This window comes from Channa argus, chromosome 15 (assembly GCF_033026475.1).
Source record: "Channa argus isolate prfri chromosome 15, Channa argus male v1.0, whole genome shotgun sequence".
NCBI lineage: Eukaryota > Metazoa > Chordata > Actinopteri > Anabantiformes > Channidae > Channa > Channa argus.
The window spans coordinates 12,560,161-12,581,567 of NC_090211.1; the positions used below are offsets into that span (position 1 = coordinate 12,560,161).

Sequence of the window (21,407 nt, forward strand, 5' to 3'; positions counted from 1 at the left end):
AGAACTACATGAATTAATCTCCACTTTCCAAAAGGTTTATTAACAAGAAAATGGCTTCTGATTCTGTCTGCAAGCAGTTGCAGAAAATCTATGGCATTTTCTATTTGAGCAAATTATTTATTGGCTCATTCAGGCATTAATTTGCAAAAAAAAAAAAATTCCCATTGTATGGAAGGAAGTGGAAACATGACAACAATGAGAGAAAGTATTAAATTCTGTGATTACTTCATTACTACATCACAGAACAAATACTACTAAATTATAAAGCAATAATACAACTAAATGCCATTCATGCAATTCTTTAATAATGACAAAAGTAATAACAGGGAAATTCACAACAACATCAGCTTATGTTTACTTAAAAGCTTATATGTTTTGTGTTTTGACGATGTGCAAAGTAAAAGGTGATTACTGTTGCCAAATAACTATGGTTGAGTTACAACATTAACCTGAAGAGTATGATGTGGCAAAATTGGAAATACTCAGTGATTTCAGATATTCCATCCACTTATACACAGCACGCAATTGTTTCTCTGGCATTACTGGTGTGAAAACTAATATGATCTATCTACAAAAGGGTATATAGGGGATGATGGGTCTGACTAATTATAATCTGTTTAGTTGTTATTAGACATTAATGTGCCATAAAGTGTTCTGCCATAAATATTAATATACGTATAACTCCATCTGGAGTCCACCAGTCTCGGGCTCTGCCTGAAGCAGCAGACTTCCTTCCAGCTTCATGTCCAGCAGAGTGAGAGGAAAGAATGACAGCAGTGAATCTGCAGAGAGCCAGAGACTGAGCTAACCAGGCCTCTTTCTTTGTTTTTTAACACGTTGTCACATCTGCTTTTTCACATATTGCTAGTTATTGACCTCTTCAGTGCACCTCTTCATAATGACTCTATCAGGGCAGTCTTAAGAGGATTGTCACACTGAAACATATCAGCTCTTATATTCAAAGACTGATGCCAAACAGAAAGTCCACTATGAGGATAGCCAAGAGGATGATGTAGTCAGTTTTCCTACTTCATGTGTCTTTAAACAGTTACCCTGATAAGTCTGACATGTGGGAAACGATCATTAGAGTTTACTCCATGACTTAAAAGACTGTAGGAGCTGCTGCAATGATCTGACATTGATGTCAATTAAAGAGAAGATGCTACTAATTGACTGGGACAAACGCTGCTTACTGAATGTATTGATGTACATTGCAGAGTGTTGGCAGGTTCCTCTGCAAAGAGAATTTACATTAATCCAGTAATCATGTTTTTACTCATTTTAATATCTGTACAATTTTCAATGTGCCCCAGTGTAAAACAAGGATGTCTGCAGCTCAGTTTATAAGGCAGTCATCCACCGTCATTGGTTCGACTCCTGATCCTTCCTGGCTATGTGTTTTTTTGGGGAGGGGAATTTGTTATAGCAATGTGGGAGCCTGTAATGTGCCATATGTGCAATATCGACAGTCTTTCAACTGACTTGGTGTGACATCACTCTTATATTCATGTTTAATATGGGCCATGAGCTGCATGATGGGGTCATTTCTGTTTCCGAGATTTCTTTACTCTGTCGCGGTGTCTGTTGTGAATTTTACATTTAAAATGTTTTACTTATTCCAACTGTCAAATTCAATTCTGGCCTTTCATCAGTCCTCAGTCAAATGGATCTGATCTTTAACAACAGTGCTGTTAGTGATGACAGAGTTTATTAAAGTGCATAAATGGTCAGAGTCCAAGTTACATGTGGGTCATTTTAAATTTTATAAGAGCTTTGAACTATTGCTACTAGTGCTGTTGTACCTAAATTGTTAAACTGGAGTCAGTTGCCTATAGGCAATGGTCTCACTTACCAAACAGCTTTGGTTACATAATCACCACTCTGGAGTATCAGCGTGGACCTTGCCTAGAAAAGAAGTATTCCAATCAGATTTGGGAATCTGGCATTGTAGACAAATATGGTGTCTAAATGTGACCAAAAGCATGTATAAAATAAAAGTCTTAGAATGAGAAGACGGGACATAACGATATTTTTCTGTGTGTGTTATCAGTGCATATACATAATTAGAACCAGATCAACCTGATACCTTTTTTCTCATCTGGTTGAAATCTGAATATTTTCAGTTTTCCAGTTATTTGCATAAACACATGGGCTTGAAAAAACAAATCAGAACTTTGCATATCATATTTTTTTTCTGCTTTCCTATTTCACATTCCCTACGACCAGGCCAGGGACCACTAAAGGAAAACTAATTCAAGACCCATTAAATAATTACCAGTGGAAAACTCTGATATCTTTAGTAGTAGCTTTATTAGATTATGTGAGTAAACCTCACATTAAAAGTCTCTTAAGTCAAATATGCGTGTGTCTGTGTGTGTGTGTGTGTGTGTGTGTGTGTGTGTGTGTGTGTGTGTGTGTGTGTGTGTGTGTGTGTGTGTGTGTGTGTGTGTGTGTGTGTGTGTGTGGTACATTGTAACATACTGTCTAATCCCCTCACTGTGACTCTCACATGACTAAGAAATCCCACCCCTCACAGCAGCCTGGGGATAAACACTGCTCCACCTTAGCTCACATGCTCCACTGCTCATACTGTAGCAAATGCTCCATCTTTGTTAAACTTTAGCTTTTGCAGTTCTGACCAGTTAAAAACACCGGTTCACAACATGGGGAGAAATTTGTTGATAAACAAAATTCCTTTTCTGTGGTCGAGGAGGGATGATACACAGAATGAGTCCAGTCCACTCATACCAAAGGTAGGGGTTTAACTCTAAATTTCTGTTCTACTGATTCCTTCCTGAGTAACGCTATGCCTGAGTCAAGTGTGTTTAACATCTGAGGTGGCGTGAGCACTCAAAACTATGGTAATTAGTTGCATTCCTGTGTGTCCAAAGACAGGCTCTGCAAAAGAGGATGCTGAGGAGCTGGGCAGTGTCTCTACCAATTTCCACCAAGCAGGGACAAACAGTGGACAAAATCCCAACAGCCCTCAGTTTGGGAGGATCCAACCCCACTACAGATATTCCTTATCGGATTATTTCCTAAAATATTTCCTGTTTCTGTGCAATCTGGGGTTCACAGTTCTGGGTCTGGTGGTTCTCAGTCTTGGGATATGGGGCCTCTTCAGCAAAGAGTCATTTGCCCAGGAGAAGATTGGCAATATCGGGACCGACCCAATGCTCATACTCGTGAATCTGGGTTTTTTGCTGACTATGCTCTGCTTGTCAGGCTGTTTGGGTGCCATAAGAGAGAACTGCTGCTTACTGAAGCTGTTTTCTGCTACAGTGCTGGTGCTCATCACAGCACAGGTGCTGGTCGCTATTATGGCCTACAGTCTACAAGATCAGATTGGAGGCTACATGCGGGCTGGGATGTTGGCTGCTATGGTGCGCTACCAGGATGATCTGGATCTGAGGTTCATCACAGATGAGATTCAGACAAATCTGCAATGCTGTGGGGCAGATGACTATCGTGACTGGGAGATCAACATGTAAGTAAAGTGCGACTAACTTACGCATACAGCATATGACCAGTAACTGTCAACTGTGATGAAAATGTTTTTCTCAATATATTATTTCCTTTTCTTCAGATATTATAACTGCTCAGCTCCAGGAGTGCTGGCGTGTGGAGTCCCTGCGACATGCTGTGTGGACCCATTGGAGAACGGCACAGTGTGGAACTCCCAGTGTGGTGTAGGAGCCCAGCAGCTGGATGAGTTTACAGCTCAGAGTGTCGTCTACCTTGGTGGCTGTCTGGGTGGAATCTCCCGCTGGATCGAGCAGCATCAGAGCCTTATAGAAACAATTGGCATTGTCATTCTGGGAGTCCAGATTTTGACTCTTTTTATTACTTCAAGGTTGCTTGAAAGCATCCAGTGGCATAAATTTATGCATAACATGTAAAGTTGAATATGCTGTTAATGTTTTTATTGAGTCCGGACATCTTCTGGAGATAAGAGCAACAAGAAATTGTTTTTAAAAAATCCAAGCTTTATTCTTAAACATAATAAACATGATGTTGACAGAAATTATGCTTTTAAAGTTGGTCACCGCTTCCAACACAATGCCGAAAACAGTCAGTCATCTGTGGGTTGTCAGTGTTAAAATGGCAGCTTAAGGCAGACAATACCTTCATTGTATACATGCAACTCTGGGGTGGCTGGAGGTAGAAAAGTTGTAAACCAGTCCCAATGGGTTTGATTCCCAGCTCTTCCTCAGGCAAGAAACTAAACCCCAAATTAAACCCAGCGGCCAGTCCGGCGGCACGGATGGCAGCTGCTGCTTTGGGCGTGTGAATGGGAGAATGAGAAGTAAGTGAAGTGAATGTGAAGTGCTTTAGGAACTAATATGGTAAAAAAAAATCACTGCATTAATCCCGACATTTTAACTAAAGCTAAGAATAGGTTTCACAAGATGCAAACAACATGTTTAGATTGTGGTTTACCATCAGAAGAGCCAATAATGGTGATCCAGATAAGGTTATCACATGTTACCTTGGTAAATACAATAATAATTTCATAATAAGGAGTCAGATGATGCCATATTGAGCCAGTTCATGTAGCTCCAGATGGCTGTACGCTTCCCATGGGCAGATTACGGTGATGTCTAAAATAAAAGAACATATATAAATTAACTGCAATGCAACGTTGGGTGATCTGTGTGAACAGTAGGTTTTAGGGTTTCAGTTGTGCAATGGTCTAACAATGGTAATACTGCTTACCAGTGCCAAGACCTTCCATTCCTGGGATGTCCTCTCCAAAGCTATGGAAGACAGGAAATCATAAGCTTTATTGAGGGGAAACATCTAAAACACTAACTTTTTAGATGAAACCAAGAGCTTAAAAAAACCTACCCAATGACACCTCTCTTGGGAGGCTTGCTCTTGAACTGGCGGGTATTCCTCTGTTTGAACTTGGGAGGACCTTTGTGTGGGGACCCAGGGCCACTGACCCTGGGAGGAGCTTTGCTGCCATTCTTTGCTTCAGGTTTGGGCACATCCAAATTCATACTTATGTTGTTTGAACTATAACAGGAGAGTCACTATGTCATAAAAAGTGACACATAAACTAATTTTTATCATGCCAACTCTGACGATGGATCTTTAAAACTAACTCTAATCAATTTCTTAATTATAAACATATCTTAATAAAGTAATGTCTGAAGAAATATACCATTGCACAGACAGCACAAGCTTTTTCAATTTCATGGTAACACTTCTTAATAACACTCTACAGTGTCTAGACACCTTCATAATCCGATTACTGTGAGGACATGCTGGATTTGCTTGTGGCCCCTCACAATATCTCATTTGCTCAATCATATTTCTGCCAGTGAGAGGAATTTTAGAGGGAAACTATAATTAATTGCAAGATGATTAAAAATGAAAATCTATACCCAGTTGCATAAACTCAATAGAAACAATAAACTCTGGTCTGCAACATTCTAAACATTGTTAAGTGCAGGATACACAGTGCAATACCATAACAACTGCAGCCCTGTACGTACATACACTCTTTGTTTAAATTTTTACCAGAAATATGGTATACAGCATTGGATTAAGAGGTACTAGTACTATTAACTCAACGATAATAAATATTTTCAAATAACACATCTTTGACAGTCATAACAAAAATCACATTGCAAACATAGACCTAATTGCACAATAGTCATTTTGAATGCATTAAACCGTACATACCAAAGTTAACACTGAGGACATTTTGAGACATATGTTTCCACATTTTCAATATTATAATAAATTGTAAACTACTTTTTGAAAAGCTGACAAAATCTAAACATGAAATAAACGCAAACACAAATAAAAGCTGCTTATACTTGCCACCTGTTTGTGCAGTACAGTGTATCTGGGCTTGCTGGTAAATGATGAGTTCTGTTTAGTGAAGACGTCTTATAGACCTGAGGGTCTGAGAAGATTATGACGCCAGCAGCCAATAAATTGCACTTAACTTGTGTACACACAGGTCTCTCGAATTGTCTATGGAACAGTACATTCATTAGTGATTGGCTTTCATGCAGCCGAGGGGATATCACTGCTCTACTGCTGAGACTTGACTGGACACATGATCTGCAAACCATTTCAACAAGCTTTCAGACATGTGCTGAAGACTAAAGAGTTGGGGGATTTTCTGTCAAGAACATATTAGGATGAACAGCAACAGTGTTTTTCTTTCATCAGCAGTCTCTCAGGTTGAGTTACATTAAGCCCCATTGGTAATCTCCCCTGCCTCCCACTCATATAAACACACACCTGGATCATTTATCTCATGGCTTACTACAGCTTCTCGCTGTAATCTATAGTGCTCTTACACATGCGCACACACAGGACACATTTACACAGTCTTAATTCCTATGGTGTTTTTATTTCTCCCTCAAACACACGTGAATTCACCAAATATTCTGGACATATCGTAGTGAGGATGCATTTGAGACCAGTGGGCTCTCATGTGAGAAACATTTCAAATGTTTGCCTAATTAAAGGAATTATAACAAATCAATTGTTTAAATTGTGGCAAATGAATATCTGTCAACTGACTTATCATAAAATTAAATTTTTTTTCAGCTTTGTTTGTTGTTTGGTTTGTCTGGGTAAGTTAGTTATCTTAGTTCTTATTACATAGTGGGGTGGCTGTAAAGTAGTTGTTTACGGACCACGGGGTCAGTGGTTCAATTCCCAGATTTCCAAAATGTCCTTGGCCACAACAATGAACCCCATGTTGCTCCAGGTGGGTCAGGTGATCACCTTGCATAGCAGCCACCATCCACCATCGGTGTGTGTGAATGGGTGATTTAGAAATAACATAGTAAAGCAACCTGGATAAAAGCGCTATATAAGCGGTCATTTACCACTTTACATTTATGCATAAATAATTTCAAAATATTTTTATAAAAACTACAAAGTATAAAAGATTTTTTTTTTATTTGTCAACTGACTTCTGGAATGTATAAAAACATTAATGTGCACTTTATATAATTATCTCTTTGCCTTCACATCTGGTCTGGATCAGGAATCAACAAAACAATTTTGTAGTCCTGATCAAAATGAAGATACCTTATCATGTATTCGATAGTGATCAATACAATCTGCGCAGGATAGAGATGGTCAGTGAAGTTTTTCAGTTTAAGTTTACATGTAGTCCCAATGTATTTAATATATTAAAACCAGATGGCTTATACCGCACTGAAGGTGTAAACAAACTAAAGTTTCGTCGCCATCTAACGGTCGCATTTAGTAATAACTGTTGCTACGGTAGTCAATGAGCATGCGCTTTACTGCAAAGATCGTCAGTTGTCAGATGTGTCACTCTGGTATAAAAACATTTAACCGGTCGAGAATTGGCCATCAACATCTCTGTGATCATAGATAGTTAAATAGTATTTAACAGGATTAATTGTACACAAAATCCACCGGAAAGACAGCCCGAGGCTTTTATCCTAGGCTGTACCTAATGTACTGTGAAATCTTATATATCGTTAAAAGTCCAATAGCAAAGACCCCGAGCAGCGGAGTTGAAACACCTACGGTACTTGAAATAAACATCGGAGTGAGAATTCTTTCTTTCCTCCCTCCAGGTCGGGGTTCATAGGTGAAAGGCTACACACGCTGCTCCGCATGTTAGGTTTTGTTAACTTAACTTTAATACTCTGAAATAAACTGCACAACATGGGAAAGACTAAGAAAAATAAAACTAACGAGTCGGGAAAACAAGAAGACCGGGCCGGAAGGCACTCAAGGTAACTTCAGAAAGCTAACTCACAGACGTTAAGTTAGCTAATTACAGCAGCTAACGTTAGCTGCTACTAGTTCTCCAACTTGGTTGTAAATTATCAAATGAGATCCAGCCAGTTAATCTCATCATTGCATTTAAAGTTAAAAATTGTGTCAAGATCCAATACTTTGTCTTCAAAAGATGGGGTTTGTCTCACTTTTCCCTAATGTGTTTAAGCCCCAGAGATAAGAAGCTCAAACGAGATGGTAAACCCAAGAAAGCCAAACAAGAGGACCACCTCGAACACATCCCCTTCAGGCTAAGAGAGATCATGAAGAGCAGGGAGAGAATGAAAACGAGGCCCTTGAAGGCTAAAAAGCTAAAACAGAGTAAGATGAAAAAACATACTTTTGTATTGCACGCAACACACAACAACGGACTAACAGTTACTATTTTCCTGTATCTTAAGCCAGCTGTCCCGGTGATAAGCCAGAGGATTCCCAGGATGCAGACATACCTGTCCCACATTTCAAGAGGGAAAAAGGGGAGAGTGTAAAATCATTCCTGCATCGCATGGAGGATGAGGCAAAACATGTCCTCTTCCTCACAGAGAACCAAGTAGACAGAAAGCCTGAGCAGGATGTAGACAAGGGCAAATCTGAGAAAAAGAAGGAGTGAGTACACTGGTGACATGTAAACTGTAATTAGCAAAACAGTTGTTTCTCAGTCAGTTAATGGAAAGATAAATGCACTTTGGGCTTATTTACGTAGGTATTCATCCCCTCTAGTGATTAGTATTTAGTAGCATAAATAGTACAAAATGGGCATTCATTTTATCCCGGATATTTTGGGTGTTAAGAACTAGGCTGTTGGAAAGTAATAAAAAGACAAATGTTGAAAAATATCATGAAACAATTTCATGAAAAATTACTACAATTAGTGGTTATTACAGAAGTTGCTGATTTCTGTCGATCAATTTGTCAATAAATAAGTAGCTTGCAGATACATGACAACTTATTGGTAAATAACATAATAGATCACAGTGAAAGAAATATAAATATAAATCCCTAAATAATATGTGTAATTTATTGTTATTTTACTGTGGTCCTACAGGCACGATAAGGTTCGATTACAGAGGCTACAACAGAAGAAGTTAAACAGACAAGAGGCCAAGATGGAAAAAGAGATGTTTGTAGGTAATGTAAAAAAAAAAAAAGGCTGTCGGTGGAGTAGTTCTTATCAATCTAATTTAGTACAAGCATGTACATTGACTGGTTACAATTGAAACATGTTCAAGTTCGCCAGACAACAAAATGGAAGTCAGTGCAAATATTTAGTAGTAGAAGCTGGAAGAAGAAGTATTTTGCTCAGTTCCCTTTATTGTTGTTAAAATGTTGTTACTGCAGTTTAAATATGTATTTTTCTGTAAGGAGTTATAGAGACCAAAAACAGCAGCAAGTTTTCCTTGACTTAAATTTGTGAGGTGGGCATACATAGTTTTTAATGTGGATAATGTGATTTTAGATCATGTTCCATTTGGGGAAGTTACAATGGCCCCACCCTCTTTAAGTGCCAAACCCAAGAAAGCTCCAGTCAGATCTCAGGTAACAGCTCTATTATCAATTCATCATGTTATCTTAGTAATCTTGTTGCTTGAGTAAGTGATTTAACTGTATTTTTTTCTTCTTCAGAAGGCACCAAAGCAGCTTCTTCTAAACTCACTGCTTGGCCACAGCATGGCCTCCACAGCCAAACCCTCCATGGCCAGACAGAGAATCATGGAGGAGGAGAGGGAGCGAGCAGTGGAGGCCTACCGTCATCTGAAGAAACAACAACAGCAGCAGCAAAAGGCCAGGACTGCCAATTTGGAAAAACTGAAGAACTTTGAGTAATGTTTTTCCTGTAACTTAACTAAAACAGATCATAAGATTACCATCAACAAGTCTTGAACTGGTATGTCATTGAGGGAGCTGACCACAGTACAGTTCAGGGAATAAAGCTTTTGCATCCACATGACAGGTAAGTAGTGAATAACATTTACCTCCCACTTTCCTGATCACACGTTTGGTTCAAATGAAAACAATACATTATAATTAGTGGTTATGAGTGGTGGGCATTGGTTTCTATGGATTGGGATTAGTGACGTCGAGTCAGATGACTAACCAGCAACTACTCTTTGCCGTACATCCAGTGCATCAGTCATTGTCAATGTTGAGCTGTCTGACAACAGAGCCAGTGACTCCGAAGGCCCTTTGCAAGTATCATCCAGAACTTCGCGACCTAATCCAGGAAACAAAAAAACACACTCACTGTATTGCTTATATGTCATTTACAATGGTTGAATGTCCAATATTAAGATCTAAGTAGATGCTCTATAAGCTGGTAGTTAGCTTAAAATGTTGATGTTATTGATGGTTATTGTGGAACTTTGATATTTGTGTCACTAGATGGCAGTCATCTTGTAGAAAGCAGATTTGATCATGTTTGCATGTAGAGGTGATAAAACGTGTGAAATTACTCTGGGGCTTTTTCTTTTTCTCCAACTAAAATGTTTTGGTTGTATAAGTAAACATATGACTTTCAAGTTACCACATGATGAGCAAAATTACCACAAAATGAGCAAAATGTATTTACAATATAATATAAAAGAATAATGTAAAGAGAAAGTGTTTCCATGTGGTATATTAAATGGTTGTTCCAGGGAATTTGATCAGCAGATGGAGCTCACCCAGGTGTCAAAGAACTAACAATAATAATGATAATTTATTATTATTATTTATTTATTATTGTTGTTTTTGTTGTTGTTTTGTTTGTTTCTTGAGGATTTGTCATTCATATTATTAGAAAAGCTGAGGATTATATAGTAGCTGTTCTGGAGCTTTCAGTAATATGAGGTGATCATTGAAAAAGATTATATGACTTGTTTCCTCAGCTGCTGTTTTCAAGGTTAGGAATAATCCCATTTCAACAATAAGAATAAACAGAAAATTGGCAAACAAACTGCATAAACTGTTTCTATCTTGTTTCCCCTCAGAGAACCTGAACCACATCTGAAACGCTTATTAAAAGTTGGCCCAGCTATTTTTATTATTTGTAATCCTTAAAAGGTTTACCCTCATGAACAAGGCCTTTTATTTAAATAATGGCTTCTGGGAAAAGCTTTACAAATTCAAATGGGTTTTTTTTTCAATTATGTTTTTTCTAAAGCATCCTATATATAGCATAAAACATTACCAGATTGCATTACCTATTAATATTTAACACATATTTACTCTACAAGGTAATTGTTGTTTTCACTACTCAAACTGTTTGCTCAGCTTGAGTAGTGAAGCCCTCTTTGATTTTTATTTTATTTTAGTAATTCTATATTAAAACATTTTTTTTTGCTTGTTTGTCTAGTGAAGTTGTCACAATGACAGGGAGTGGTGAAAGCCACTTGTGATTACACAATCACACCAACCTGCCACTTAAAAATCACCTTGTGGGTGATTTGTAATGCCGCCATGATCAACAGTTACCAGACCACACAGTGCATTGCAGCTGCATATGGGGGTGTGTAGCCTCAGAGTGGCCATGCTGACCACTGTCTCCCACAACAGTAACACCACCTGGTTCAATGTTGTGACTGATTGATGGAGCAGTGCTGACTCCATTCAGTTGAGCCCAACCACATTTGTTGATGTAACCACTACAGTGTACATGCACGAGAGAGGTATTTATATTATCAGGCACTAACAGTTACTGCCAGCCTCAAGTCCCAGACTAGAAATTCATTATCCTAATAGACTCACCAAAAAGGTGCAGATACGCTTTAATGTGTTTATATTTTGGATTCACTTTCCTGCAGAGTGATATTGCCTAGAAACATCTTTTATGAGATGTACTGAATAGCACCCAGCCAAAGCTCCTCTGGCACAGCCAGTAGTGCCCATTAATCTAGAGCTAGGTTGGTAATGTTAAGACAGGTAACTACTGTACAACAAGGAATATGGTGTAGGAGATATGCTCTTGTTTGTTTACGTTTGAGTACATTATTTGCACATTATTCATATTGTGTGCTCCCCATCAGTCTTGTATGAACATATCCACTGCTTATTGGCATGCTTTTCGCATCGCTTTGCATATGGTTTTGAATCTAAGCTCGAAGAGTGCAGGCTCAAGGATTACAGAGTAAAATCTCAGCATTTGCTTGTGTATACTGCTGTACACTTCTGTGCTGTCTGATTTCCAGTTTGTGAGCAATCTCCTTTCTGAGCAAGTAGTCATAGTTGCTGACTATACAGGATGGTGGGGATAATTGGGACAGAGCCTACTCAGCCTGCTGCTAGGCAGCCGCAGCTCATTCTTAGGCTCTTACAGCATGTGTCTGTGACAAATTACTTGTGAATAATTGTAGAGAAGAGGAAGAACTAATCGTAAGGCAAAGCAGCTTTACATGCTAATTTGTCTAAAATTGATTTGTCCCTTTGTCCTGTAATGCTTTGCACATGTGTTCACTGCAAAACCATATACATGCAGCAGCATTAAAATGGTTTACCACAATTAAATCATAATCAGTCACTATGTGGAGCAGTGTATTTGTAGTTGTGCTCATAGTGTGATAATTTGCAGCATATTCAGCATCTTCTGTTACAGTCATGTTTGTAGGGAATGTTTCTGTTAACCTTTGATTCCTGTCAAAATGCTGTTTTAGTCAAATACTCTTTAGTCAAATCTCCCCATAATGCTTCATAATACGAGCATATCAACTATTACTTAAGTGCATGTAAACACATGTATCTAACTAAGGGAATGAAGCAAACGTTTCCATCCACAGGACTGATAAGAAATTAGTAACTTTCACAATCACATATTTAGATCAGATGAGATCAGGGCACTATATTTAGTTGTTATTAAATTATTCTGCAAAGACCAAGAAACACATCCACATGTTATTGACTTCTGATGCTGGGACCTGTTTGTAAAGTTCATGGTGTGTTCAAAGTGTTTTTATTTACACGTTTTTCAGATTTGCATTTCTAGTTACGCACAATAACATCATTTGTGATCTGGTACATAATATAACCTTTAACATTAGTTCCTGGCAATGATAAACCTTATTAGATTTACCAGTAGATGGCAGCCCTATTGTAGAAAGTTGATTTCATATTGTATATAAATTTGATTGAACATGTAAAAGTTTTTTTTTTTTTTTTGCTTGTTTGGTTTGTTTTGTTTTTCACATTTTCTGGACACACCCCATAACATGGGTAAATGTATGTATTTTGGCTACCATGTGTTTTCTGTGTTCAATTAGTGGAAAATCCAAGTCTCACCATAAGGCTTTCTTATGGTGAGAGATGAACGATTTCTCATCTATATTAGAAACCCTGATCTGTTCATCCCCCGGACATAATTTATTTAGTAGCATTTCTGGCATTTCTTAAACCATAAAAAAACAAAAATAATATAAATAAAAAAGACTGGCAAATAAAATGACTAAATCTTTTTTTTTATTATTTTGTTCTTATTAGAGACCCTGAGCACTTGTTAAAACCTGTCCCAGCTATTTAAATTTGTAAACCTTAAAACCTTTTCCTCATAACCACTGATCATAGTTTTACCATTGTAACCTACTGAGTACTGTCCACATATGTCATTACCTAATAACAGTCAGTACCCGTCTGCAGTGATATTTGTTTTTCCTTTTTCTTCCACTGAGATAAGGAAATGCTTAAAGTGCTGACAGCTGCTTGTAATTAGTAATACTGACTTCACTAAGTCCAACTACGATTGGCCATGTAACCACCGATGTCCACGTGCAGAAGAAAACTCTTCATATCAGGGGACTTAAATGTTGCTGCCTGTCAGAGAAATTGACTTTTTTGAATAAAGCCTTGACCTAAAGTGTTGGTAGGTTGAATTTGTTTGCAGAATTGTCATAGATAATATACAGTGACACCCTTTCAAATGGTGTTGCCCTTATTCTAGAGCTAGTTCAATGATGTTAAGACACTGTTTGAAATACAGAGAAAACCATTTAAATGCTCAGTCTTGGTAAAGACCTTTCCTGTTTTTTTGCTCAGCATCAGGGTTTTATAAACATGTCCGCTGCTTATCACCATGCTTTGCACAGGTCTTTGCATTTGATTTTATATCTAAGCTCAAAGGTTGAAGGCACAAGGATTACAGAACATTTGCATGTGTATACTGTTTTACACTTTAGTGCTGTTAGATTTCCAGTTTGTGCGCAGTTTCCTCTCTGAGTAAGTGCTCATGGCTGCTGACGATACAGGATGGTGGGAGTAATTGGGAGAGAGCCTCATTTGGCCACATTTGTACCCTTCACACTGCGTACTTACTTGTGCCCTTGTGGAAGCGGCTGTACTCATTATTCAGCACCTTGCCACTTGAGTGCACATACTGTATATTGCTTTTCATTTACCTTAGACAATGATAATTGCATTAATGACTTGATAACTGTAATGGCAAATTTTCATATGCGCAAACCTACTTAAAAAGCTTTTTTTTAAAAAATCTGGGCTGCCCAACAAGTTAAATCTATTGTAATTAAATAAAAAAATAAAATAAACCTTCAAAAAGACAAGAAAATGCTTGTAATATCTAATAGTTTCATAAAATGTGCATTTAAAGGTAAGATGTGCATTTAAAGGTATAGACAATGTTGTGCATCGGGGTTAAAATCCTGTGAGTACATGTGAGTACAAAATGATTTAAATGGTTTTATTCACGATTAAAATCAGAAACTATATAGACAGATGTGCTTGATTGCATTGTGACTATAACAAGAATTTTACTCCTACAGTCTTACAAAGCAGTTTCTGAATTCAATTGCACTCATGTTCCAAACCTAACATACAAGTAGCCCTAACATCAAACCAAATGATGACCTTATCGTTTTGGTCCAGTGACGACTTTATTGTCACCAAAAATAAATTTCTACCTTGTTTAGCGTTGTAAACTCGTACTCCCCAGTATGAACACCAATCCCTGAATCTGGGTCAGCTAAAATTATGTTATCAAGCAGACATGTAAATAGAGTACTCATGGCAACGCTTGTGCCACTTCCTCTTTCAGGATCCCACACCAGCCTTTTTGAATTTGTAATGTACCTGTAACAAGACAGTGATCTAATAGCCACATATGATTTAAACAATCTTTAATCTTTAATCTTTTTTTTGTTTTGTTTTGTTTGTTTTTTTTGAGCACCCTATTAAGAACGGAAACATTAGAACCACCAGTAGGACTCCACCACCCACTATGAACTTAATAATAAACCCACCTTAGGTTCATCACCTTTCTGACCGTTCTAAGTTGAAAACAAAGAAATGATTAATATTGTAACTCAACGGTCTATGAACCGTTAGCCAATAGCAGACCACAGCGATGTGATACAAAAATAAAAACTAATAACACAAAAGCAGCATTCAGTGTTTGTAAATAGAGGCTAACATGCTACAGTTAACATATATTCTTTTATATTGCTTGGGGTAATCCATTAATGATTTTGCTTTATACTGTCATCTGATCTTCACCTTACAGTAGTGAGTGAACATTTTGTGACTATTTTTAAATTTTGATTAGACAGACATGGCTTCTTTTTCTTTGTTAAAGACCATTTTAAAAAATGTATATTTTTGACAATTTAAGCTTTAGGGCACATATCACCATTAAGTGAGAATGGAAATAAAAGACACAATGTTGCCATATAAAAATCTGCATTTGCACTATGCATCTATAAGCTGTCCAGCAGGTATTGGCAAATTCATATGATTTTATTTTTTACATTCAACCCTTATTTATACAGAACTCTACAAACATCAGAGCAAATACTATAAGACAAGTGTTTATTATTATTGAACTGCATAGCTGGTGATTAATCACAGTGTTTCAATATTTAATTCCTCTTCATGAGGGAAAAAAAGGCACAGTACGTTACATTTGATACTAGAGATTTTCTTGAACAAACCTCTGCCTGACACACCTAGTCTGCTTGTGCGTGACAGTCCCTAGATGACAAGGACTCAGCTAAATGAGGCAGGGAGCTGCCGCTTGCTGGGCCCAAAGCAGGGATTGAGGCTCGAGGGATCATCATGGCTTGGTCCTTCTGTTAAAAACATGCAAGTGATTTAGTTTTTCAGATGTAACAAAGAGGAGGTGTTTTGTGCTGTAAAATATTGTAAACACACACTAACCTTTGTCAGACCCTTTGCAATCAGGGCTATTTCAGTGGGCTGGTAAACGCAACTTCGTAGTTGACCATTATAACAACCATATGGAGACACTGGCTTTGTGGGTACTAGTAGAGAAAAGGTGGAGATGGATTGAAAAACAAGAATGTGTTATGGTGCTCATTGCACCCATTCAGTGTGTTTTTTTTAATGACAGTTGTGTTGAATGTATCGAGAGTTTTGAAGGGATACGTTTAGATTTTTTTAAAGTGCTTATTTTCTGTTTCTGTAATAACTGCATCATAATATTGCCAGCGACACAACCTTCAGATTTACATACATATATCCCATTTTTGGTCTTCCAGATTCCCACATGGCACTGAGTGATTTAAAATATCCCTATATGCTGTGGCATCCCACAGAATTCGCATGAAAGGAACCTCACAGTTCAGTAGTATAAAGTGCTGATAGGTACTTTTCTACAAATACCCTCCTCTTCAGACGCCGAACAGTAGTGGATGTTGTTTAATGTTCCAGTCATTAAATACAGGAGGAAGACCGCACATCCAAATGTGCAAAGCTGATGCAAAACTGCAATTATCTGTGTACAGATGTTCTATAAATGTAATGTCTGGACTTTGTTTAGGCCACCAACTTATGCTGAGAGGTGAACTGTCATGCCACTCTCAGGTCTCGTGTACCTTGGGGCAGGTGCATTGCTAGGCTCAAGCCCATTGTGTCTCATACTGAATCAGAGATGATTATCTATACTATTATAATTCCCTTTTTAGCTGCCTCAGTAAGACGTCCTCTTCACAAAATCATCCAATAGGTCCCATGTCACACCTATTCTGATTTCTTTACACTGGCTTCCAGTCAAATTCTGCAATCAAAATTCTTATGATTACGTTTAAAGACATGCATGGTGGCATGCCAGGCTCCTACCTACATTACATACTGTAGCTACTGTAACCAGTAGAAATCTAAGCTCTTCTTTTTAGGACTTGTTAGTTGACCCTCACTCTTAAGACAAAAGAAAACTGCACTTTTGAAGTTGTAGGCCAATCATCTATGGAACTCTACCACTGGAGCTAAGATCTGTGGACACCTTTAAAAAGCAGCAAAAAGCCAGCTCTTTAGATGTGCATTTACTTAGTTTATGCATATTTGTTTTAAGTTTGTTTTCTGGCTTTTATTTAATTTCTGTTATTGTGAAGCACTTTGTGACGTTCTGCTCTTGAAAATTGTTGTATAAATAACAAATAAATAATAAGTGGACTGTCGTTTACTTCTTTGTTTAATACTCTATCTCAAATGTCTGCTTAAAGGAACACGGCAAAAACTGTTCTTTAATATCTGTGTCTGTTTTGAATCCTCTTTTTGATTTTCTTTGTCTCGCTAAAATTCTTTTGCAGAATTTGACTGTTGCAGTATGACTTGCAGAACTTTAAAAACACAGGTGTTTTCCCAAAACCTTAAACTAACAGAAGAAACCTCACAAAAAAGGGTCTGAAGTCTTTTGTAAATAAAATATTTTAGTTTCTGACTTTTTTTTCTTACTTGTAAAAGATCACTTTCCCATTAGGGGTGACTATAGATTGATGGACAAAAATGTCAATTTAGGACACATCAAAATAAATCTATGACACGATATGGAGTTCAATAATTAGTAGAAAAGAATGTGTCATGCTCTACCTATGGGAGGCTCATCCATTGTAAAAGCTTTATTCTCCATATGCACATTCTGATGAGGTTGCTCTTGCTGTTTGATGATATTGTCATAAACCAGGCTCCTTGTAGGATAGATGTGGTCTCCATCATCAGGCTGCTCCTGGTCTGGGTCCTCTTGTGTCAGTAAGCAGATTTCTGGGATTGTGTAGAGGAATAGGAACATCCACGCATTCAACACCACAGCCACAGCGAGGGTAGGATCATCCCAGCTTGGATTCCCGATCACTCTGTTCCCTTCGATGTACATGACTATCCAAGCTATCCAGATAACCAAGGTAAACAGCCCTGTGACCAGGATGAAAGTTCCATCTCGGCGCCATTGCTTCTGCTTGTGTGTGAGTGAAGGCAATGGCATCAGGACCACAGCTAGCAGCAGAACCATGACATAGATCAGAGCCATCACAAAGTCCTGGTTAGCAATGCTGCAAAACAGGTCAGGGACAGTGACGCCTCCAGGTTGGCTCCTGACCACGGTGATGACAAGCCATTCGGTGTTAATGATCACCTCAACCAGCCACAGGCCCAAGGCTCCCAGGCATAACATCCAGCTCCTGGGCCCCTGACCCCTCCGCTCCAGCAGGGCGAGCCACAGGCCATGCATCACCAGGCATGCTAGACAGCCTGAGAAAAGTACTCCAAAAAGAAACCTCCGTGCAACACAGCTGGTGGAGTATCGACCCACAATGAAGGCAAAAGTGAGTCCAAAAAGTCCCAGCGTGAACACTAGAAAGGCTGCCTGCAGGACCACCATACCCTTCCTCTTTTTGTTGGTCACAAACGGTAGACAGGCCATAAGGATGACAAACAGAACAAATGAGGTCACCACGCCAGCAGCAGCAAAGGTTTCCACCACGACCCCCCACACAAGAGTCAGGTCACACAGGTTGTAATATATAGAGCTGATGCTGGAACCACATCCTTTTGGAGCACTGATCCAGTCCATGGCTTCACTGAACATATGTTTTTAAAAACTGCAAAAAAAGAAATACCTCAATTAATTAGGCATGCATTCAAATGATTAGTTGCAAAGTATGTTATTTGCATCCCTGATATTAAAACAGCAAAGGCAAACTACACACTTTGAATGCATCTTAAACCAAGATATTTGGGAATTACACTGAGGGAAACCTGAAGCTTGATAAAGCTAAGATAAAGCGGAGAATAGCAGTGACGCATGTTTAAATTTGGATAACTCAGTAAAGATAATATAAAACAAACAAACAAAGACTGTTCCCTTGTGATGTGGACTTTCTCCTACTGCTGAAGCTAAATAGATCATTTGAAACCTATTGGATTTCACAAGGTTTTTCTATCTTTATTTGTAAAATGTTGACCTTTTGGAGACGCGCAGAATCATTTTAGAATGGCAAAAATAAATCATTGTGATTAATGTTAATTTAGTAGAGCAGAGAGGAAACCCTGTGGGTAAAATTTGGCAGTAAGTATTCAAGTAATATTTTAAGCAGAGGGCGAGCTGCCCTCGCGCACTCACCTGACTTGGACTAATGACAGTGGGAGCAGCTTCAGCAGGTGATACTGGTAAGTAAACTCCGGTGAGGATGATAACCCCCTAAAAAAATATTTGATACTTTTTGAATATCTTCAAACTCTTTGTGGACGACCTGATCGGATTTACTGCATTCAAATAGCCTGTTAAATCGGTCCAATGCGCGGAAACATGGACCGTCCTCCTCCCACTGTTTCTCCGTTGTCATTGAACGGTAAGAGCCTAAAATGCGCTCATCGACACTCGTATTTGTTCTATGAACTATGTTCTCATGAATAAAATACTTTCTCTGCCTACACAGGTTACAGTACTGTAGCTTTTCTATCCAGCCCCTCTGATGGTTACAGCTTTGCATATTCTGGGAGATTAGCGCAGCCTACTTATTTGTTGCAGGCAGCTTACATCCAAACAAATGCGCCACTTAAAGTGACATTTCCGTCTAGAAATAGTTTGTTTATAGATTTAAACATTGATTTCAATCACACCGATTATTGCTGAGTGATGGCTTTAACATGTTTAGCGATCAGAGCAGCGTTGTACTGTTTAAAGGTTGTTGTTTTTTTTATTACATGATCAGCTCCTGGACTTAAAGCAACTCACTTTTTAAGTTGACCTAATTTTCCTAATACACAGGGGAAATCGCTCTATTTGGTCCCACTGTTGTTCAATTTGAGAATAATGCAACTCTATGGTATGCAGCTGCATGCGTCTTAATAACTAATCTGTGCAGACCCAACACTCGTCTGAGAAATTCATCTTTTAGGTTTTCTTTTTTTCTCTCCTTAAGCAAACGAGTCCTCATCAGAAGAAAGTTGTGTATCCAGTTTGCCACCTGGTGGAAAATATCGTTATAGGTGACATCGACTCGTTTTCCAGTTCAAGATAAATCAGATTACACAACAGAGGTCTTGTTATTGATCTGTTATGGGTCGATAATTATCATTCTATAAATAAAAGCACTGACTGATGTCATTGATTTTAAGCAGTATTCTCTTTTCAAATGTTTTGTACACTCCAAATAATTGCAAGTGCATTTGATTAAATCAAGTAAACATAATTTGTTTTGAACATCCATTCATCCATTATCTTAACCACTTTTCTTGTGCGGCTGAAGCCTATCCCAGCTGTCACTGGGCGAGAGGCAGGGTTTACCAAGGACAGGTCTCCAGTCTGTCTCAGGGCCAACACAGAGGGACACACACAAACAGACAACCATCCACACTCATATTCACACCTATAGGAGTTCTCAGTTAACCTTGTATCCACACAAAATACAATAGGAGCAGGAGCAGGTATTCAGGTATAAATTCTTACCTGTCAGCTTACTACTCATATTATTACAATTTTTCTATTTATAATTTTAAGCTCAACATTTGCATTTGCAGAGAAACAGGTGTTAGAACTGATCCCATACCTTGGGACGGCTACAGGTGCCCAGGATTTTACCTGTCATGTCAGTTTGAATGTTTTATCTATTTTACCAGTCTTAAAGTGTGAATATTTTCAAACAGGCAAATAACTATGCCGTGTTTTAATAGTCAGAAACCGGGCCTTTATTGAGACCTCAAACACAGTTTATATAATTGCATTTATAATTGCACTTGTCCATAAATTCAAACCCCATGTAATGTTCTTTTTTTTGTATGTATTAATATACAACAGCTGAGTTTGGGGAGAGTGCAACAACACGTAAATATCACGTAAATAGTTTGTAAAATCTTTGCTTATAAAAACCATTTGTGGTATATTTTAGAAACCTGCTTATCTGGTGCATCTCCCCTGGGGTTTGTCCCAAGATTAAGGTCATCCAGGACACTTTGTTGAAGCGAATTCAGGCATTCAGCCTGGACTAAACATACTGTTTATACTGAAAGATTTTGCCCCCTGTGGTGCATCGATCCCTCAATGGATCTCATGCTGAGGGGTACGCTAACACAATAGCAGCTTGTCAATCCATCAATGTGTATTGTGGTCCAGTTAGTATATTCTTAATAGTAACTGGGCTGAAACATGAAAGTAATAGGACCTTAATGAAGAGCATTACGTTTTCAAATGCAAAGAAGGACTCGGGCTTAGCTAGACAACTGTTTTTTCAATTGCACTTAATCACACATCTCCACCATCTCTCTCACCATCTCCATCTCAAAATGAGGACCTCATTATTTGAACCCATATATATAAAAGTGCCATGAACCTTATTTATGTACATCTCCTGTTTGTTCAGTTTCTGAATGTTAAACAGAAATAAGATTCCACAGTATGTAATTCTTTGCCTTGT

At 38.3% G+C, this 21,407-nt stretch overlaps 4 protein-coding genes across 8 annotated transcripts; 2 read left to right on the forward strand and 2 right to left on the reverse strand.

Moving 5' to 3' along the window:
* Positions 1 to 2,521: 2,521 nt before the first annotated feature.
* On the forward strand, positions 2,522 to 4,044 carry tspan10 (tetraspanin 10). Its single transcript, XM_067476054.1, has 3 exons — positions 2,522 to 2,753; positions 2,892 to 3,487; positions 3,587 to 4,044. The coding sequence occupies exons 1-3, from the start codon at positions 2,664 to 2,666 to the stop codon at positions 3,897 to 3,899; spliced, it is 999 nt and encodes a 332-aa protein (XP_067332155.1). The 5' UTR covers positions 2,522 to 2,663; the 3' UTR covers positions 3,900 to 4,044.
* LOC137099340 (retinal rod rhodopsin-sensitive cGMP 3',5'-cyclic phosphodiesterase subunit gamma-like) lies at positions 3,966 to 8,351 on the reverse strand. Its single transcript, XM_067476060.1, has 4 exons — positions 8,238 to 8,351; positions 4,849 to 5,019; positions 4,717 to 4,757; positions 3,966 to 4,601 (listed from the first exon to the last, which is right to left on the reverse strand). Exons 1-4 carry the CDS (start codon positions 8,246 to 8,248, stop codon positions 4,525 to 4,527), a joined length of 300 nt encoding a protein of 99 aa, XP_067332161.1. The 5' UTR covers positions 8,249 to 8,351; the 3' UTR covers positions 3,966 to 4,524.
* ccdc137 (coiled-coil domain containing 137) lies at positions 7,560 to 10,720 on the forward strand. 5 transcript variants are annotated; one of them, XR_010910742.1, is made up of 7 exons: positions 7,562 to 7,745; positions 7,958 to 8,109; positions 8,190 to 8,394; positions 8,834 to 8,916; positions 9,245 to 9,324; positions 9,412 to 9,739; positions 9,912 to 10,720. XR_010910742.1 is itself a non-coding variant. In XM_067476058.1 (6 exons), the coding sequence occupies exons 1-6, from the start codon at positions 7,675 to 7,677 to the stop codon at positions 9,610 to 9,612; spliced, it is 783 nt and encodes a 260-aa protein (XP_067332159.1). In that variant the 5' UTR covers positions 7,560 to 7,674; the 3' UTR covers positions 9,613 to 10,720. The 5 variants fall into 5 exon arrangements, 4 of the variants coding, with proteins under 4 accessions (XP_067332159.1, XP_067332157.1, XP_067332158.1 ...); XM_067476058.1 differs by having other exon boundaries at positions 7,560 to 7,745; positions 7,964 to 8,109; positions 9,415 to 10,720; XM_067476056.1 differs by having other exon boundaries at positions 7,561 to 7,745; positions 9,415 to 10,720.
* A 2,522-nt stretch (positions 10,721 to 13,242) lies between these two features.
* Positions 13,243 to 19,468, reverse strand: LOC137099336 (G-protein coupled receptor family C group 5 member C-like). The gene is made up of 4 exons (XM_067476051.1): positions 19,115 to 19,468; positions 17,587 to 18,593; positions 15,916 to 16,019; positions 13,243 to 15,827 (listed from the first exon to the last, which is right to left on the reverse strand). Exons 2-4 carry the CDS (start codon positions 18,578 to 18,580, stop codon positions 15,705 to 15,707), a joined length of 1,221 nt encoding a protein of 406 aa, XP_067332152.1. The 5' UTR covers positions 18,581 to 18,593; positions 19,115 to 19,468; the 3' UTR covers positions 13,243 to 15,704.
* Positions 19,469 to 21,407: the final 1,939 nt, after the last annotated feature.

What these genes read in the sequence shown, in the direction of transcription:
- tspan10 (XM_067476054.1), top strand. Translation starts at nt 2,664, where the DNA reads ATGGGGAGAAATTTGTTGATAAACAAAATTCCTTTTCTGTGGTCGAGG. An exon ending in CCAGTCCACTCATACCAAAG is followed by an intron (nt 2,754 to 2,891) that starts GTAGGGGTTTAA and finishes GTGTGTCCAAAG; the next exon opens with ACAGGCTCTGCAAAAGAGGA. An exon ending in CGTGACTGGGAGATCAACAT is followed by an intron (nt 3,488 to 3,586) that starts GTAAGTAAAGTG and finishes CCTTTTCTTCAG; the next exon opens with ATATTATAACTGCTCAGCTC.
- ccdc137 (XM_067476055.1), top strand. Translation starts at nt 7,675, where the DNA reads ATGGGAAAGACTAAGAAAAATAAAACTAACGAGTCGGGAAAACAAGAA. An exon ending in CGGGCCGGAAGGCACTCAAG is followed by an intron (nt 7,746 to 7,957) that starts GTAACTTCAGAA and finishes AATGTGTTTAAG; the next exon opens with CCCCAGAGATAAGAAGCTCA. An exon ending in AAGCTCCAGTCAGATCTCAG is followed by an intron (nt 9,325 to 9,411) that starts GTAACAGCTCTA and finishes TTTCTTCTTCAG; the next exon opens with AAGGCACCAAAGCAGCTTCT.
- LOC137099340 (XM_067476060.1), bottom strand. An exon ending in CCCAAGAGAGGTGTCATTGG is followed by an intron (nt 4,758 to 4,848) that starts GTAGGTTTTTTT and finishes TGTCTTCCATAG; the next exon opens with CTTTGGAGAGGACATCCCAG. An exon ending in AATGGAAGGTCTTGGCACTG is followed by an intron (nt 4,602 to 4,716) that starts GTAAGCAGTATT and finishes CTTTTATTTTAG; the next exon opens with ACATCACCGTAATCTGCCCA.
- LOC137099336 (XM_067476051.1), bottom strand. Translation starts at nt 18,580, where the DNA reads ATGTTCAGTGAAGCCATGGACTGGATCAGTGCTCCAAAAGGATGTGGT. An exon ending in AATGGATGAGCCTCCCATAG is followed by an intron (nt 16,020 to 17,586) that starts GTAGAGCATGAC and finishes TTTCTCTACTAG; the next exon opens with TACCCACAAAGCCAGTGTCT. An exon ending in TTGCAAAGGGTCTGACAAAG is followed by an intron (nt 15,828 to 15,915) that starts GTTAGTGTGTGT and finishes TGTTTTTAACAG; the next exon opens with AAGGACCAAGCCATGATGAT.